Raw genomic sequence first — 19,694 nt, 5'->3', positions numbered from 1 at the left:
AAACATTTTCGCAATTCTCGTTGGGGGAAGATGCTACCTGTAAAACATCTTATACAAATTTTCTTTATATGCAGTTGACATTGTCATGTTATAATTTTGAGACCACAATTTTTGCCACTTTTCTAAATCAATCCCATATCCAAAAATTTTCCGCCAAGCAATCATCATTTCTTTAAGTGGCACTTTTGTGCAACTATCCACACTAACATTGCACTTAGAATATTTTTTTCCACTAAAATCTCACTGGCTTTGAATCGTAGTGGCATTGATAGTTCCATAAAATCTAACTCCAATTTTATAGTATTCACTTGTGTTAGGGATATACACCCTAGCAGAACCTGCACGGCAGTCAGGCAGGTAGGCAAATATGTGAGATAAACATTATTGTAGCTTACACTCAGTAAAACAGATACAATGTGCTAGTTAAATAGTTTATTCCAGTAAGATTTATAGCATAGTCAAACAGTCCATATATCATACACTAGTTCAGTCCGTCCGGGGATTATTCAGTTGCAAAGTCCAGTGTCGAAAAAGAGGTCATTAAACTTACAAATATCAGTCCAGTAATTTATCTCTTCGCAGAACATGCAGTTAACAATCCATCATCGTCTGCAAGCAATCCAGTAAGCCAGCAATCAATCAAGTTCTCTTGCTCCCTCTTATGGCGATTTACAGCCGCACCCAAAATTACATGCTTTGCAGTTAAAGTGACACACACTTAAACTCACTATCACAGTTTATATATATTATTTTACCCAAACTACGTTAGGTAACCTATGTTATTCCTAACAACTTGGAACAAAAAAAAGCTGTTATCTGGTTTAGAGATTCCTAATTCCCTCGTAATTAGTAATTATCACAATGCATGAGATCCACACTCAGTATATAAATAAGATTGCAAGGGCCACTGCTTATTCAAAGAAGAGCTGCTTTCCTCACCAAAGAACCTATATAAAATACCATGATAGATTGGAAAAACTGGTTCTGTATTCCAAAAATCTGGATTCTCTTTGGATGAAGGTAAGAGTTTAATAAGCTGTCATCTGGACTTTTGCAGCCCACATCCAATAAATCTATTTTTCTGTCTCTGATTCCCTTTCTTTTAATTTGCCAGCTTCATCTCTTCTCCAGCTGTGTTTGAAATAAAAACAGGCTATGAAGCATTTCTGAATAAACAATGCTCTGATCTGGTCAACAGATATGATATAATATATCGCAGACCCCATCAGTTGAAGAGCTCTTACTGGTGGAGTCTAGGAAGGGAGCTTTCTCTGTCGTTGCTCCTACCCTGTGGAATACATCTTCACCCAGAAATTGGGCAGGCCTCCACTTATGAAAAGAAGTCAAAAATGGCTTTGCAGTACTGCATAAGGAGCCCAGGGGAGAACACTGCCATAGGGCTGGTTAGTCCCCTGAAAGCCCTCCCTTCACTTTTTAAAACTAATGTTAACAGTGTTTGATCATTTTTGCCTCCTTTTAATTTTTTTTAAATTTTATATACTGCTTTTATATTTTAACATGTTCTTGTACATGTCCCTCTCTGAGGGAGATAGGTGGTTCAAATATGTGAAAATAAAGTAAGTCAATAATCCATTGTTCGGATGAGATGTTTTCCCACGATCCTCGTTGAATGGAGCATATAACTTCATCCTTTGTGTTGTGGGGCGGCGGAATAACCTGAGGCAAACACGGAGCAAACTTCAGCTTTTACTTTATTGTAACAATAAAGGGTTGCCGCAGCTGCCGCGCTAACAAGGCAGCCAGCTGGCGGACAACAGCTGATACCGTTTGACAGCTCTCTTTTATAGCCGGATGTCAAACGGCATCAGCCAATAGGAACGGTCCGTGTTCCCGCTGGAAACACGGACCGGAGTGAAGACTTCAGCTCAGTCTTTTCCGAATGCCACACTTTATACGAAAGTTCGGCTGCAAATTCTCTTTCTCAAGAGAAGCCCTGCTTGTGAACAGAGATGATGTGAATTGTGCAATTACATGAATTACTTATCATTTTGATTTTACTTCTAGATCATGGTCAAAGAAGAATGTTGCAGTAATTCTACAAAAGAGATGGATAATGATTGGCAGGTTGGAGGCTTCATATGACACGTGAAATTGGAAGTGGGATCCCGACAATAGGACAAATTGGGTTAAAAGTAGCTATAGTCAGGGCAAAAATGACCAATTCAATTCAGTTCTGTTCAATGAATATACAAATATTATTGATCTCCATGTATTCAATCAATCAATCAATTGGAACAGAGCTGCAAGGCATCTTGGAGATCTTCTAGTCTAACCACCAGCTCAAGCAGGAGACCCTATGCCATTTCAGAGAGGTGGCTGTCAAGCTTTCTTAAAACCTCCACTGATGAAGCCCCTACAACTTTTGAAGACAAGCTGTTCCACTGGTTAATTGTTCTAGCTGTTAGGAAGTTTCTCCTTAATTCCAGGTTGCTTCTGTTCTTGATTAGTTTCCATCCATTGTTTCTTGTCTTCTGGTGCTTTGGAAAATAATTCCGGTTCTAGCCTTTATAAAGTGATTTTGATTTTATGCCTCTGTTTATACAACCATTTTATTAGCTTGTTGATGTCACTAAGCTGGGGGATTTGTTTTCCTTCTATTTCCTTATCTAAGTGATTTATGGAGACATTGAAGAGTGTGGGCCTAAGACGGAATCTTGTGGTACCCCGCTGCTTACTTCCCTCTATGCAGATGTAGTGCCATTAAAGATGACTCATTGAGTATGGTTTGTCAGCCAGTTATAACTCCATCTGGTGGTGGTGCTGTCTCTCCCTCATTTTTCTAGCTTGCCAAGAAGTAGGCTGTGGTCCACTTTGTTGAATGCCTTGCTGAAGTCTGAGTATACTATGCCCACTGCATTATGCTGGTCTACTAATTTAATCATTTTGTCAAAGAATGAAATAAGATTGGTTTGGCATGATCTGTTTTTAACACACCCATGCTGGCTTTTAGTTATAATTTTGTTTCTATATATTCGCAGATCTGTTTTTTTATTATCTTTTCCAGTATCTTTCCAGGTATTGATGTTAGGCTGATTGGTCTGAGTCTGTTTCCCACCACCTTTATTTTTCAAGATGGGAACCATATCAGCTCTTTTCCAATCCTCAGGTATTTCCCTGGTGTTCCCTGGTGGATTTCTTTGAATGGGTGAACAACAGTGCAGAAAATATGAGCAAGCATCCATCATCAATGGACACTATAAGAAGTAAAGATAAGAGGAAATCAGAAAATATTGTAAAAGAGAATGAAAAGTTTGAAATACGGCAGGATATAAATTCTGAATCATCTTCACAGTATATCAGAATCAATGAGCTATAAGACAATCATTTTCCAAAAGTCAATAAAAATAAAATTGCAAGCTGCTTTTGTCCTTCTCTGTGTGAAAGCCAACACTTTCTGCCTCAGACAATGTTGATTTTAACAACTGGTGCACGAAATACTGGTCTAGAATGGTTATCTCCACTACTGACCACAGGAGGGCACTATATGGTTTAGGCCTAGACAAATTAACACCTACAGCTGTTCAAAATGACAAGAAAGGAAGATGCTGTGAATTATTGCTGGAGACAGTTCTCCCTAATCACAGCATTCTGCAATAGGTCAGATTTTAGTGGATCTGCACTACTATTACTATTAATCTTCTCATCACTCCTTATCACCCATCCCCTCCCACTTGTGACTGTATGACTGTAACTTTCTCCCTTGTAATCCTTACGATTTATATTGACTGTTTCCTAGTATGATTTGATTGCTTATTGTACCCTATGACTATCATTAAGTGTTGTACCTGATGATTCTTGACTCTTGATGAATGTATCTTTTCTTTTATGTACGCTGAGAGCGTTTGCACCAAGACAAATTCCTTGTGTGTCCAATCATACTTGGCCAATAAAGAATTCTGTTCTGTTCTTTTCTGTTTTTTTTGTTCTATTCTATTCTATTCTATTCTATTCTATTCTATTCTATTCTATTCTATTCTATTCTATTCTATCCAAGGGAGGTTTAATGGCTGACCCAACATAAATTGTTTAAATCTAGAAATACTGTGCTGTGCTTTGGGTTCAATCTTTGAAGGTGCCTTTGGACTGCATAGGGGTAGAAATGTTAACGCCCTGAGGTCAGGGTGCAGGCATTTTTTTTCTTCCTGGGATCAATGCTTTGTGTTAAATCAGGACAAGCTAGAAGAGCCTGCCCCATGTAACTATCTATTGTATCTCAAATTGACATGAACTGTACTGGAATCTGAAAGCTCGGAAGAGTACATCTCTGGTCCCAGTGACCGAACCCAAATTTCACATCATTATCCTGGGACGTGTATATTTGCCTTCAATTGAACTGGAATTCCACAAAGTCTACTTTATCTGTCCTTTATCAGCAAGATAAGATCTTCTCCATTTTACCATTGACCTTTTTATAATCTAAGCCAGGGGTGTCCAACCTTGGCAACTTTAAGGCTTGTGGACTTCAACTCCCAGAATTCCTCAGCCAGCAAAGCTGGCTGAGGAATTCTGGGAGCTGAAGTCCACAAGCCTTAAAGTTGCCAAGGTTGGACACCCCTGATCTGAGCCATAGCTTGCCAGAGCAAAAAGAGAGAGCATAGAACATAAGCTCCTAATGAGAGAGGAATCCCTCAAATACACAGTCTTAATAGATAACTACCTAAAGGTCAGTAATAGCCTGGAGAAATTGCCATTAAATTCCAGTTAGGTGCTGATTAATAAGAAATCAGGCTCCGATTGTTTCAGACTGTTTTGAATGGGTTATTAGTTTTCTGCATGGGCCAATCCATAGTCAAGAGGTTCTCCTTGGCTTCCAGCTCTCTCTGCAACCATAAATGGCAGCAATGGCGATGACTGCTCAGTTGGGCCTACTGACATTTCTATTATGATCACGTTGTGACTTGGGCATGCAATATCCTGAAAAATAGTACGTGGAAACTGCAAGCGGTGCAAAATATAGACAGTAGACTGCTAAAAAACCTGAGACATTATAAGCCTGCACTTGAAGCTCTGTGATAGTTGCTAATTGCTTTCCAGAAACAAAGTGAGCTTCTTACTCTTTCCCCTTATTGCAGAGGTCCCCAAACTTGGCAACTTTAAGAGTTGAGGACTTCAACTCCCAAAATTCCTCAGCCTGGCTGAAGAATTCTGGGAGTTGAAGTCCACAAGTCTTAAAGTTGCCAAGTTTGGGGACCACTGCCGTATTGCTATGCTAATTTCTCATATGCAAATATTGTTCAGAAAATATAATCCCTTTATAAGATATTAGAACACTTTCAATAATAAGGTTATGGGAGAGGCAACAAAAAGGCTCTCTTTTGGATGGTTTCTTTAGCTGCTAATTTAAAACTAAGAAATGGAATAGGAATGGCCAAGAGTAGGCTCCTTATAAATCCCGTTACTTTCTTACTGATGTTTTATATTCATTTAAAACCTACAGAAAACTTTCTATTCAAATGGATAATTTGTCAATATTAGGAGGTATTCAAATGAGAATATATCTAAAAATAACATGACTGAGCCTCATTAACTTTGGCTTTTCTTGAAAAGCTAAGAAAATTCAGATTGGGATGCGAGGGGGGGAATCCTTTAAGGAGGCAACAGCAAACCACTTTCAAAATCTGGATTGTTACCTAGAAACCTACACAAAGCTCTCTATAAGCTTGATTGTTTACCTCACTGACTCTTCTAATGGAATAGTTCTGCACTGGGCTGAAAAACAAGCTCATAATTAAAGACACAGACCCTTGTCTTTTATCTTATGTTAGTTTTGATGGGACTCATCTCATTCAGTTAATTAACTGGTTTCATTTCAGGACTAGAAGAATATTTTTCCACTAGGTGGCATTTTACTACTATGGTATTATCCAGATGGCTTTCAAAGAATTAGCTGCAGGTTATGTTAAGAGAGGTGATGGAGAAAGCAAAGAAGCAAAATTCATCATTAAAGACAGAATAATAATCCCCAAACCTTTTTGACTAGAATAAAATTCGTGACATCCTTCAAGCATACAATCATATCTTTGCAAACCTAAGCAAGATCACTTTCTTAATGTGAGAGCCATCCCTGTCCAAAACAATGGAAAGTATCTATGATAGACAACATTGATGTTTCTGTGAAGAGAGTACAGTGGAGCTTGATGGATTTTTAGAACACATCTTTCATATTTAAAACCGCAAAAAGAATAAAAAAGCTTGCTTACTCAAACTAGGTAGATCCACATGGTGTCATGAATTGGTGCTCCGATGTGCAAGAAACGGGGACTAACTCTTCCTCTGTGCTGTTGTGTCACTGAACTTAACACTCTGGAGCCATTTGCCCTCACAAGGTAGCAGAAAATTTCAATGTGTGGGAAAGTAGCACTTTTGAAGGACATTTTAATGGGAAGGCAAGATAGATTATAGTGTGTGTGTGTGTGTGTGTATTTGCATGTAGAAAAATAAAACTCCTCCCAAAATGCATGGTCCCAAGTATCTTTTCACTGTGATCATATGTGCATTTTATATAGTTTTACTACGAGGTCTGGCTCCACTGCTTATGGTTTGAGCAAGGAGAGTTGGGTCTATGATGATTCATTGTTGGCCAGTTTGCGACAGCCAAGTTGCTTCAGCCAACTTGCCATGGCATAACTTGCCACGGCCAACTCACTGTGGGACACCTCACTACAGGACAAGAGTTATACTTATATCAAAGAAATAGTGGAATAGAATCATTAAAGAAAGGATGCAAAAGGAGGGACAAAATGAAATCTGAATGACACATTTTTAAATTCATTTTAAATAATTAAATTGAATTGATAAATTGTCCTGCAGCGAGTTGTCCCATGGCAAGTTGGCTATGGTGAGGTGGCCACAGCGAGTAGGCTGTGGCAAGTTGTCCCATTCCTAGGGCAGTTCTTTCCATAATATACTACCTTCTTTCACATTAGTCACAATCAGGCATGCCTACTATTATGGTACTTTTGTCCTCCTTTTTCTCATGGTCTCACTTGCCTATTGAAGATGGTGCTCTCACTGAATGATACAACATACTCTCTCCAAACTATTCTTTCATAATAAGGATATATCTGTTCTGACCAACCACCAGAAGTCTATTGCTGTCAGTTTTACCAGTTTTACTTTACTTTATTGTAAAGCTAAGTTAACAGAAACTTACACATCTGAAAGTACGACTCTCTCCTTGTCTCCTTTACAGCTCTAGAAACTAGGGAGAGTCCCTTGTCTGCCTTTTACCCAACCCATTATCCAACTACGCGGTCCCTTATCTGACAGCTCTCCAGGCAGCATCTCCTCATTCCCAGGTCTTTCTCACACAACAATACAATTACACAAAGACACTTCTAGACAGATGCAAATTTAGCCATATAGAGTATTGGCTGCCAACAATTATGTGTTTATTGATCAGTGCTTACAATCACTCCTATCCCAGTTGAGGTTTCACCAAGCATTGAGCATTTGGATTAGTTGTTGCAAAAATGGCAACATCTTTTGCTATGTGAGGAACTCTACAAATATTGGTGGAAAGCCAATTAACTTGGCATTTCCATAATTATCCCTCTGCTTTCTGTTAAGAAATAGAACTCTAGAGATCAGAGCCTCCACTCCTTTCTTTGCTCTTATTTTACTTCATGTGTATCTAAGGAAACGGGCTAAAGTGATGCTACAGTCAGAGACACTCCATTTGACAGCTATTTTAGCCTCCTATCTTGGTCCAAAGGCCAGCAAGCTAAGTTAGACACAGCTTAATCCCCTTCCTGGATTTAAATGACATGCTGTTCTGTTTCTATAGAAATAACAGCTCAGTTCATCTAGTTTATTAGGTAGGCAATACATGTCATGGCAAATTGACCTTGGTAAGGACATAATATCTCTCCTTGCTCAGATAGAAGGAAATTTCACCTCTCATTTCAGTCTTGCTTGCAGTTCGGGTGCTTATAATCCACAATGCTTTTATTATTGTTAATGGCTACAAATAACTTTAATGTTTTAAAAGTACCAATATGCTATATATCAGAAATCATCACATTCTTTTGATGTCAAGTTAAACTGACATCTTTATTTCCCAAAGCTGGTTTGCCTTGACTTCCCTTCTCCAATAAATTCTCTCACACTTCTACTTTTATTAGGCTGTACACCTTGTTTCAACTGATATGTGCTGTTTTGAAAAAAGCATACATTACCAGATTAGGTAGTAGTTCCTTTTTGTTAAGAAATGGTAGGAGGTATATAGAAAAACACAAAGCATGACATGTTGAGAAAAAAGGTCATATTTTATTTTTGTTGTTTTTTTTCATACAAATAGGGGTTAAAATAGTTTCTCCAACACTTAAGTGGTTTAATTCACTGTAACAGGTGTTTTGGGAAGGTTTTTACCTTCCAAAGATACACAGATTTTTAGATCATGTTTGGAATAACCCATCTGTGTGCAATATATAAGCAATATGCTAATTTAAGCACCACAGATCTCAGCTCCCTATTCAGTTATGGGATTTTTTTAAAAACACATTTTTTTAAAAAAAAAGAATTCAGGTTTATGCTCAGCACAGCCATGTTCCACTAGAATTATATTAATTTATTGTGCTATATTTCAATGTCTTATAGGGTGCTGCTATTCTACTGCTCTTTTGTAAGTTAAAATTCTATTGGAAACATTCCTTAAGACTCTCTTGCTGGACAGAAAATAAGGTACGGTAGCTAATCAACAATATGCATCTGATCACAATTATTTTGGGTGGATTTAAATATGAAATAGGATAACTTTCTTTTTAAGATAGTGGTTTTCTTTATGACATCGACTTCCATTTTCAGCTAGTTTATGATGAATTACAGATGGATATGAAAAAATGACCAGACTCCAAGAATTAAGTATGCATAAATAGCCTCATAGAATGAAGACTTATTCTGTATTTAAAGAGCAGGCATAACAAATACTTCACCAGTAATCTAAGTCCCACTTTGCAAGCTTTAGGTCAAACACTGGCTCAACCATCACCCTTGCCCTACCTCTCATATTTGGGGTGAACTGCCCATTTGCTTTAATGTGGCAAACGTATACACAATGGGGCAATGTATGTGCATTCGTGCATATATATGGCAGCCATGGAGAATACATTTGACAGAAAAAATTGCAAAGTTTGCAGAAATACTTTGTGAAAGATTTTCTTGCAAGAAAAAATAGATATGGGTTTCTTATTCTAAAAGGAATCCACAAAGAGGGGGAAAAATATTCCACTCATTTAAGGCTGTACTGTGGCTGAATTTCTTTCAACTACCTATAGGAGGAGCAATGATATAATTTATCATTATAGACTTCTATTGCCTCCAGCAGCATGGAAGAGAGAAGAGTCAGATGTCCTCTTGAGTAGCAATACCTTAAGGCCAATTAGATGAGAACTAAATAGATTCTGTAAGCTACACCCAAATAGCAAACCACCAACTTTATAGTGGTGGTGGTGTCTGTTTTGTTGCATTTGCATCATGGCTTGAGGGCACTTCAGAGTAATATTTCCCACCTCTGTTGCCTCAAGAGCTCTTCAAGGTTTTCAAGAAAATATTGCAGTCAATTATTCCCTATGAAGAATGGAGGTGCACAGCATATTCAGCTTTTTTCTCTAAGTGGTAATCAAAAAACTGGTTATTTTTTGCACGTGCTAACCCGTAAGCCATGAGTAACAAACAATAATGGTTGTGTTAACAAATTAAGCCAACACACACACAATTTTACATGCTGCTATGATTATACACAACACAGTAATACATCCTGTAGCTTGAGTAATTTTTGTATTAGCTAACATACTTTGTTAAACAGAGTTTACAGTTTCACATGCTGGGCAGGCAAAGCTTTCAGTCTTCTCTCCCTTGAGTGGCCTTTGCTCTCATTTTTGTCCTGGAGACAAAAGTTCATTATGTAGCCTAAATCAAGATAATGTGTGAAAGGCGACATCTGCATTCACAGGAGTGGAAAACCTCACTATCTCTCAGTGAAAAGAGGATGAATGAGGAATATGGTGACACCCACAGGTTCAGTAGGTGGTCTTAGCAGATGTTTTACATATTGTACCTTTGAGTTAGTGTTCACTCCTTGTGATTGCTTAGACAAGTCCCTATGATTTCCTTTACAAAATTTCAGAAGTAATTTAACATTGCCTGCTACCTAGGGTTGAGCGGATATGAAGGCCCAGCTGGTTTTGTGCCTAAGGCGGAGTCCACAACTCACAGTCTCTCTGATTCTAGATTGATGCCTTAACCATTATATCATACTGGTTCTCTTCTTAGAGTGGCAAATGTAAAGTAAGGTAAACAAGTAAAATAACACAAATATAAACAATCTCGCTTCTCAAAAGAAGCAAGCAATGCAGAGCATTGATATAGCCACAAAAGCATTTTCCCCCCTCTTAAACAATTTTGCAATTTGCAATTTCAGGCTGGGTGTGGAACAACTGTCCTTGGACAAAGTTGCAGTAATGATATCCATTACTTGTCTCAGCAAAGTCTTAGAAGTGTACTGTGGATACCTCACCCCAAACATAATAGTTAATCCTTTAAGTGCAGAAGCCTTGCAGTGTCAATATCGTAACTCTTTATATATTTCAGAAAATCAAAGTAATAGCATTGCATTATGTGTCTTCAACTGGGATTTAGCTTCCATTGTTGCCCTGTGCTTTCTGTCACTGAAGTGTCAGTTGTGTGGTTAGCAAAGGAGGTGTTCCACTTTAGCAGTTTAAACTTTAAAGGGCTGTTTTATAATTTTTCTGATACATTTATACTATTAAAATGAGTTGAGCTTTCTCACATATCAGCCTCTGAAGCTTGAGTATTTTAAACTAATTGTGATCTTATATCTTGCTGAGCTCCAAGATAGCTTTTACAATTAGAGGGGCAGAATCTACCAGGATTTAAGAAAAACATGAATGTACATGAATACAATGCCTGCATAATTCTGCTGTGCTTAGTACATATTTATATACAATCTAAAGTTTGGAGAATGAAACAAGTAAAACACTGCTTGGAGAAATTAAAGCTAAAGCCCATTATTGCAACATTCTGTTTGCACATTGATCAGGTAAATGCTTTTAGAAGGATGACTCACAAAGCAAAATAAGACAGCAACTTCTCTTTATTTCCTTTTCACTATCTGTTGCCTAAAATACGTTCTCTGTTAAGACAGAAGTTGCATCTTAGTCAGTAGTTTTATTTACAGAGCTCCCTTTCACCAATCCATCTGTCCCATTTGAAAACTCTTCAAACTATTAACTTGGCACTCCACTTTACAAGTAATTCAGGATAGGTGAGAACTTGAAAAGTAGGAAAATAGACACAGCAATAGACAATACACAGGATAATTGACCACTTCTACACATCTGTAATATTTATATTTCTATACATCTGTGATATTTATAGAGAAAACACTCAGCAGCAATATTCCTTTGGAAGGACTGTTAGCCTATTTTTTCAGGCATTATGTTCTTAAGACACTAACAGGCATTGCTAGGCCATGCTACCCAGAAGATACTCCACGTGGAAAGCAAAATCAGGTTGGTTTGGACATAATTCTGTGAAGTACTATATAGATCTGCATTTTAGTCTTAAGTGTATCATTGAACTTAGCATGGCTAACAGGCACAAAGTGAGAGACTGATAGGTGATGATCTGCAAAGTTAGGACTTAGAGGCACTTTGAAACAGTGAAATATTCTCATTGTTTGTGAATATCTCTCAGAGCCCATCAGAGCTATAGGCACAAGTCCTGGTCTTTTCCTGTGATCTAAGAAATAGGCAAATTGACACAGCTGCGTGTTTTGCTAGCTACCAAGATCAGATATAATTTATTGATCCTTTAGATATGTACATCACAAGAGGAAAAAGAAAAAAAGCAGTCAGAAATAATGGCCCAGATTAGTTTACTTATTGACTGTGGAATTAAGGCTTTATGGAAATAGATGAAAATGCGTTGGGTGTCATATAGATGTCAAAGTTTGCCTCCTTCAGCAAAATGAAATAGAAAAATTAAGACTAGAGAGTGACACAAGAATTTAAGTATTTGGTATTCTCTGTGTATATCAGAAATGAGCATCAAACTCTGTAAGCCTATAATAGATGGTTAGTGGTAATGTAACATCTTGAAACTGATATAATGTGGATTATCGCCATTCTACTCTTAGCGGAATGCAAAGCCCATGTGAGTCAGTGGAAATCAAAACATAACAAAATTGCATGAATTAGTGAAGAATTCATCTATCTTACATTACATAAGATCCATCAGCGGAGCATTGATAAGGGCAAACCTGTTCCTGGTGACAGCATTATATATCAGTATTTCTAAGAGTCCACAGATAGTAAAAGTATTTGTCCAATCCAGGGGCAATTTGAAAGTTATACAAAACAATTATTGTTTTTGAAAACAATTGATACATCTAAGAAAACAGTTCCTGAAGTTGTGTACTGTACTGCTAATGATTATACTTCTGTCTCTTCAACAGGAGACCCTAACAAAAGTAGCCTTTGAGTAGTTTACTAGCAACTGCATACAGCAACGTCTGGATAGCGAAGGATAACTGTTTCCTATCAGTAGCAATCATTCAGCAAGTTACAAGAGGAAAATATGTGGTCATCTCTTTAAAAAAAAGATAGTTCACAAGAAAAATCATATAGAAATCTCATTGATGGCTGAACTGAATTATTTCATTATCTCTCTCTTATAGTATCCTTAGCAAAAAATAAACTATATATATGAAATAATAAAATTGAATTTCTCTTCAGCATAGAATAGTTCTGAAAGAACTAACTTAATTTAGAACAAGTAATCAAGCATCAAATGGTTGAGTTGAATAACAAAAGAAAAGCCACATTATTGAGGTAGATGTAGTTATCTTGATGTTCCAACAGTCGTGTAACTAAAAATAAGCTAAGAATCTACAGGATGCAAAACAGGAAACGTTGAACATCCACCTTAGAGGTATATATTTCCAAGCCACTTCACACTAAACAGATGCCCTCGGCAAAGTTGTGAGTTTAGTGTTAATTTGGTGAGAAACGAGAGTAATGGTACAGATATAAGAAAAAGGAAAGATTAGTTGAAGCCCAGGGTTCCATATTAAAATTATGACAGATAGCGTAAAAATATAGGAACTGTTACAGGTGGAAAGTCTAAAACAACTTTGACTTTGTTTCAGTCACTGATTTTAGGCCCACAGAAAGTAACCTTTCTAAAAGAATTGGAACACATTTTGGATAGCACATAATATTTGGAGGGCAATAGCATATACTAATCCTCCCTAGCTGTGAGAGGCCTCTACTCACTAAAGTTTTATCTATTTCAAACAGAAAATCTTTCTTGTAGCTAAAGCATTCATGGTGAAACTGAAACCATAGCTAGCATTGTAAATCAACATCATCCGGAACATCAAGCTGAGTCTTCTCAAAATTTGCTGTTCAAACAAGACAAAATAACATATCCATCTATTGTCTAAGGCTGACATTCCATTTGCTCATGTTCCTCTTTGAAAAAAAAAATAGCAGACAACAGGACACATTACTACTTGTACTAAATTCTGTGTCGGTGAAATATTGCAACATAAAAAAAAAACATTCTTTTGCTATTGTTGGATAATTTTCATCCAGAATGATTTTTTATCTTCTTTCTTGTTTATTGTGGATGCTTATTATATTAAGACTTTCAATAATTCATACAGTTTATGAACACAGAAAGAAAAAAAATGAGAATTATGACTTGTAATCTAAATCTGAAAAACTTGCTCCCTATTATGTCAATATGGCTCACGAAAGTAATGTTGAAGGCTATAATTTGGTATAGAACTATAATATAATCATCTATGTAACAAAATGAACATTGGGACAAGTGTCTGAAATTGCTGGTCAGTGTACTCTAGACAGCCATATTATTCCTTCCATCTCTTAGCATCCTATAGAGAAACTTGGGTATATGTGGAGAGGTATATAATAATTCAAAAGCTAGGATTAACCATGGTAAATAAAATTCAGTTTCCGTTAAAATGAACAGAATAACCAACAAGAATCTATCATTTAGATTTCAGATAGCACCATCAGAAGACCTGCCTACTACCAATAGATACTGCTTTCCTAATCAGAGACTGGGTATAATCTCTATGTTATTATAACAAAGGAACTTAAGGTTTCACTTAAGTGTAAAAATAATGCCAATGAAGTTTTATCTCTTCTCTGTCCATGTTAATACAGGTAGTCTTTGACTTACCACCACAACTGAGCTCAAAATTTCTGTTGCTAAGTGTTGTTAAGTGAGCTTTGCCCCATTTTACGATCTTTCTTGCCAGGATTGTTAAGTGAATCACTGCAATCATTCAGTTAATAACATGGTTGTTAAGTAAATCTGGCTTCCTGATTGACTGCTTTTCAGCAATTCGCAAAAGGGGATCATATAACCCCAGGACACTGCAACCATCATAAGTACAAGTCACTTGCCAAGCCTCTGAACTTTGATCATGTGACTGTGAGGATGCTGCAATGGTTGTAAGTGTGAAAAGTGGTCATAAGTCACTTTTTTCAGTGCTGCTGTAACTTTAAACAGTCACTAAATGAACTGTTGTAAGTCGAGGACTACCTGTATATGATTAAACAGTGGAATAATAGCAGAAAAGAGAGAACAATGATTTCAATGAGAAAAGAAAGGGATAAGAAAAGAACATAAAAACTGCAATTTATCAGAGAAGAAAACCACCAGGAAAAAAAGGTTAAGCATGTGTTAAATTCCCAGTGAAATTAACATTGAAAATATTAAACGAATTTAAAATATAGCAGTGTTGTCCATCTGACATACAGGAAAGCAAAATGCCCTATACATTCTGTAATGGAGGTACAGCTCTATGCATGACGTTCCATCACAGATTATTAGTAAACATGTTGACCAGACCCAGAGAAAAAAAATAGTTTCATAAGCACCATTGAATGCAATGAGGAAACATGCTGCCATTTCAATGGGGTTTAAGTAAAATTATATTTCCCTAGGAATGAACACTCAAATGAATTTCAGTGCTATTAATGAATGATTGAGATAGAATGCAGACTGACATGAGCCATCTGCAGCAAAAACTCACTGTTTTATCCTGAAAAAAAATATTTAAGAAGTATTTACTGGGGCTGTGGTGTTTTGGATTTGAAGGCAAATGGTTTGGCACTTCAGATTCCAAGACTGAATCTGAAGCAGCCTCACTTTTTCCCGGGATCTCCTGAAGGTTTGGTGTGTGATTCTGGAAAAAGATGGGTTTGATTTAAGGAGTTGCAGATAGGTATCGTTTGCACTTCCATGCACTCTGAATCAGCTTTTTCACTTCCACATCTAAAACACTGCCCAGTCCTACCATTTATAGCATTGAGAGTGGACCCACTTCGTTTTACAAAGCATTCAGAAGCAAGCTGACAACTTCAGAGGGATCCAAACAAGAATTTAAAGAAGGATTCCCAGAATGAACAAAAAGTTTTAAAACCAAATTACAAATTTAGTTTCTAAAAGTGTTTTTAATGTTGCAAAATATGTCACCGTATTACTGATAAAACTAATCATAATGATTTTTTGAAAGAAAATCTTTTTCTTTTCTTTTTTTAAAAATATCCTGATTGCTATCATGTTATAAATTTGAGCAATGCATTCAACAGGTCTCAACACATAATTCAAGTTGATTACTGCATACATTTGCCCCACACAGCAAGAAAAAAAATGCATTAAAAAGGAAAAAGGCTACTGTCCTCAAGCATCCCTATGTCCACATCTAACTGATCCTGGAAGGGGGGGAAATGGCCTGGTTCAGTCCAGATTCCTTTCCCTCCTTCTGCAGCAGCTAATCAGCGCTGTTTGGTGCTGATCATATTGATAGGAAAGTGGGGAATGAGAGGTGGGAAATGCTCACGCCCAGAAGCTGGCATTTCTGCTGTACTTGGTCATCAATAGATTGGGGACCTTGCCAGCAAGCAATCGTTTAATAACAAGAACAACAATAATAGCACGATTTGGACTACTCAGTTCCCTGAGAAACTATTGTGCTACAGAAACCCATTGGAACTACAAGAACAGAGAGAATAAAATCCCAGGAGCCTGACTTTTTAAACGGTTTTCCATTTGACTCTACTAACATGGGAGTGGTACCTTGAATAGGTAGCACTTGGGCCTTTCTTTCTGACATGCAGAATATACACATGTGGTGCTACCACAAACACAACCAAATGCAACGCGAAATCTATATAACTGACAGCTCCTGTTCTCTTATCCCTGTGGGGCCCTATCCTGGTCACTGCCTGATGCAAAGTGAAATGAGCTCTGAGCCATCTATAATCAAGAACCATTGTGGGTATTTGTTACTGAACCATTTGTTCCACTTGAAGTGGTCCCATTCTGTCCTTGGTTTATGGTGCACTGCTGAGCATGGTCACCGCAGTGGCAGTAATTTTATCATTTCTTGTGAAACTTCTGGATAGGCTTTTGCTTCCACAATAATGCCTATTGAAACAAACTTTACATTAAACACTGTAGAATTTCTGAGTCCTTCAGAAACCTGTCTGGGTGCAGGCTAAATTCAGGATTGTCCTTCTGCTGCACAGTCATACATGGCCCTCTGATTCACTGCCTTCAGTCACTGTCTTCTTAAGCTCAATTTCTGAAGATGGTTTTTCCTCCTTCTCTTCTGTAGTTTTACTGGCCTCCTCCTACAGCCAATAACAAATGCCCCGTGTGGGTGTTAGGGGAAAGGTACAAGCACATGTTTAAAAAACAATAGGTCTTTCAATCTAAACTGATCAATGAAAAAGAAATTACTCGCTAGGAACACTGTAAAATTTGCTAAAACAAAGATGGGTATGAGACTCAGAATGGAAAATGAAAGTTGTTTACACAACTTCTGAATCAATCAGTAATTCACAAAACCTCTGAACTTTCTAAATATATATCTGGTATAAATTGGAAGTATATGAAATATTATATATATTCAATATTATGAAGCTGTACTTTGAGCATGTGAAAAAGTATTAAGTGATTGAAGGAAAGATACCTCACTGTTCTTTGTTAACTATTTTGATTACCGTTACATAGAAATAAACAGAAATCCTTTAAAGCAGGGGTGTCAAATTCGCAGCTCATGGCCGGATGTGTCACCCACTGGCCATGGCCACTGCAAGTTTAGTGAAGGGGGGAAAAGTCGCAATACGTCATGTGACGCCCCTGCTTTAAAGGAATCATTTCCATTGTCAAAATAACATGACTGAAATTATTTCATTCCTATGTTTGTGTAATGGTTACAAGAATTATAGCAGTGCTACCAGATTATTGGAAATAATTTATAATAAATGAATGTGAATGAAGCTTGACATTTTATATGCATCAAACAAAGGAAATTGTATTTTTACAATACTTCTGTACAATTCCATAAGAAATCCTGTAATTTAACAATGGTTGGAAGGGGGCCATACTGGCAAGGTGCAAACCTTTGCATCTCTCTCTGCAAATTTCTTGAACATGTTGGCATATATCTTTCGGTCCCGTTCATTGTGCTCCTTTGTTTTCTTCTGACACATGGTAATTTGTGACTTGGCTGCCTTATTCTGTGGATTCACTTCTAGCACTCTCTGAAAGTCACATTTTGCCAACTCAAATTCATTCATGAGCAGCCTTGCCTCTCCTCTTCGGTACAAGCCCTTTTCATTGGCTTGGTCCAATGCTAATGCCTGCAAACAAACATTCTTATAAATAACATAAATTAAAGGTGGAAAAATTCCCTCATAATAAAAGACATGGTTAGTAATGCCTGTAACAACACTATGAACCCCAACTATTTTCAAAATAGGAAAGTAAAACTAAAGCTTCATACTGCATATGCTAAATTTTACAATGTAATTATCACATGTGTACCAAAACAGAAACTAAAATTCAGAAGCAGATTGTTTTACCAGATTGTTTTACAATGCCACATATACTACTATAGAAATAAGAACACTGTTACTGTAAAAGCAAAGTATTAAAAATCTATCATAGCAATCTGTCTCAAATATTCTGTCATTACAATTATAATAATCTCTTATACTAATCTTCAAAATGGATTTTTTTTTGCCCCAAACTATTTAGATGTTATGAAGCACAGCTTTTACAGCTACAAATGGAATATTCTAGAAATAGTAATATGATACTATGACTAAATGTAAATGGATATAGTGCTTACAACTTCCAAATGGAGGCTAAACAGAAAACTTACAGGCAAAGTTTATATGATGACTCATAATGCCCAGATATTTATAGTGTTGTCTAAAAACACATGCCTTTCTTTTATATAATTATCTCAGTAACATAAATGTTCTGTCTCACTTTTAACACATTGTTCTAGCTGTACTATATTCAGAAATCTGTATAACTTGAGGAATATCTTGGGAGAAACAGCTTTAAGCTTGTACTGGTGAAAAACAATACTAAACAAGATATTTAATACACTGTTCATGATACAAAAGTCAGCCAGGAGTTTTATCAACAACATTTTAATCAATGATTTGGATGAAGGAATTGGGACATTCACAAATTATGCAGAGGAGAAAAGATTGTGTGAGGTGGCTAATTATTTAAAGAGAAGTTTAAAAAGTATCTACTTCAGTGCAAGACTGATATGAATAGGATGTAATTTAACAAAGAGAAATTTAAAGTTTTGTGTCTGGATAGGAAAAATATAAAGCACTTCTACAACATGGGGGAGATCTGATGGTATGTGGAAATGACCTTGGGGGAAGAGGAGGAAAAACCAGAGACTAGACAATTGTCAGACAAATAGCAGCTGAGTCTGCAGAAGAAATGGGGACATGATAAATATCTCAGAAGGGACCTCCCTAGTTTCTTGGACTGTAAAGATGAGGGTGAGAGATGAATTCTGTCAGTGTACCCTTACAATAAAGTTAGAATTAGTATTTCTGCGTGTCTTGTCTGAACTACCTCCCAAGGCTGACACAAATCTATATTAAACATTATATAAAATTATATACTCAAATGTATAAAAATAAATTAGAAAGTTGCCCTTAGCTCCCTAAATGCTACAAAATTATTTTACATAATACAATAATTATCCAAGAACTTTAAGAACTTAAGTTGTCAACTTTTCTACATTTGTTAGATATAAAAATATATATCTATTTGCTTTGTAGAGGGTGGTTTGTTTGTTTTTTGCATCATTTTGATACATATTTCTAGTATATTTAATTAACTGGAGCAAAAAACAACAACACCAGAATGAAAATTAAGCAGATTGAGAAAATACTGTAATCAAACATCACCAGTGCTTCCCCAACTCCACAAGGCTAGATGTGTTTTTACCTTATTGCAGTACTCAATTGCTTTAGTGTATTCCCGTAGCTTTAAGTAGCACATAGCAAGGTTGAGGAAGGCTGCCAACAATAAAGATTCTGAAGCTTTAGATTCCCTTTCTGATAAGCCATATTCCATTTCTAACCAGGATACGATCTTTCCATACTGAATCACTGCTTGCAAGTACTTGCCTTCCTAAGAATAAGATTAAATAAGGTTAAAGAGGAGTATTACATTGAAAAATGGAACATATTTATTTCTTAAACATTGGTTATAATTTGAACAATCAGTAACAGAAGAATGAAGGGAAAGAGGAACATTTCAATAGGGAAGAAGTGGGCAAATTGCAAATA

General features: G+C 36.7%; 1 protein-coding gene across 4 annotated transcripts in view; it reads right to left on the bottom strand.

The window, feature by feature from the left end:
- Positions 1-10,580: 10,580 nt before the first annotated feature.
- The window catches only part of FKBP5 (FKBP prolyl isomerase 5), a 61,996-nt gene continuing 52,882 nt past the window's right edge, over positions 10,581-19,694 (bottom strand). For all 4 annotated transcript variants that reach the window (XM_087959919.1, XM_087959920.1, XM_026678132.2 and 1 more), the window contains 3 exons: positions 19,351-19,536; positions 17,487-17,726; positions 10,581-16,712 (listed from right to left, as the gene is read on the bottom strand). In XM_087959919.1, the coding sequence (XP_087816045.1) occupies positions 16,608-16,712; positions 17,487-17,726; positions 19,351-19,536 (531 nt within the window). In that variant the 3' untranslated portion in view covers positions 10,581-16,607. The remainder of the gene's footprint in view (positions 16,713-17,486; positions 17,727-19,350; positions 19,537-19,694) is intronic.

The sequence above is a fragment of the Notechis scutatus genome, chromosome 3, assembly GCF_049901735.1.
Source record: "Notechis scutatus isolate UNSWTSFEM ecotype Mainland chromosome 3, rNotScu1.2, whole genome shotgun sequence".
Classification (NCBI taxonomy): Eukaryota; Metazoa; Chordata; class Lepidosauria; order Squamata; family Elapidae; genus Notechis; species Notechis scutatus.
This window is presented reverse-complemented; position numbering and strand designations above follow the sequence as displayed.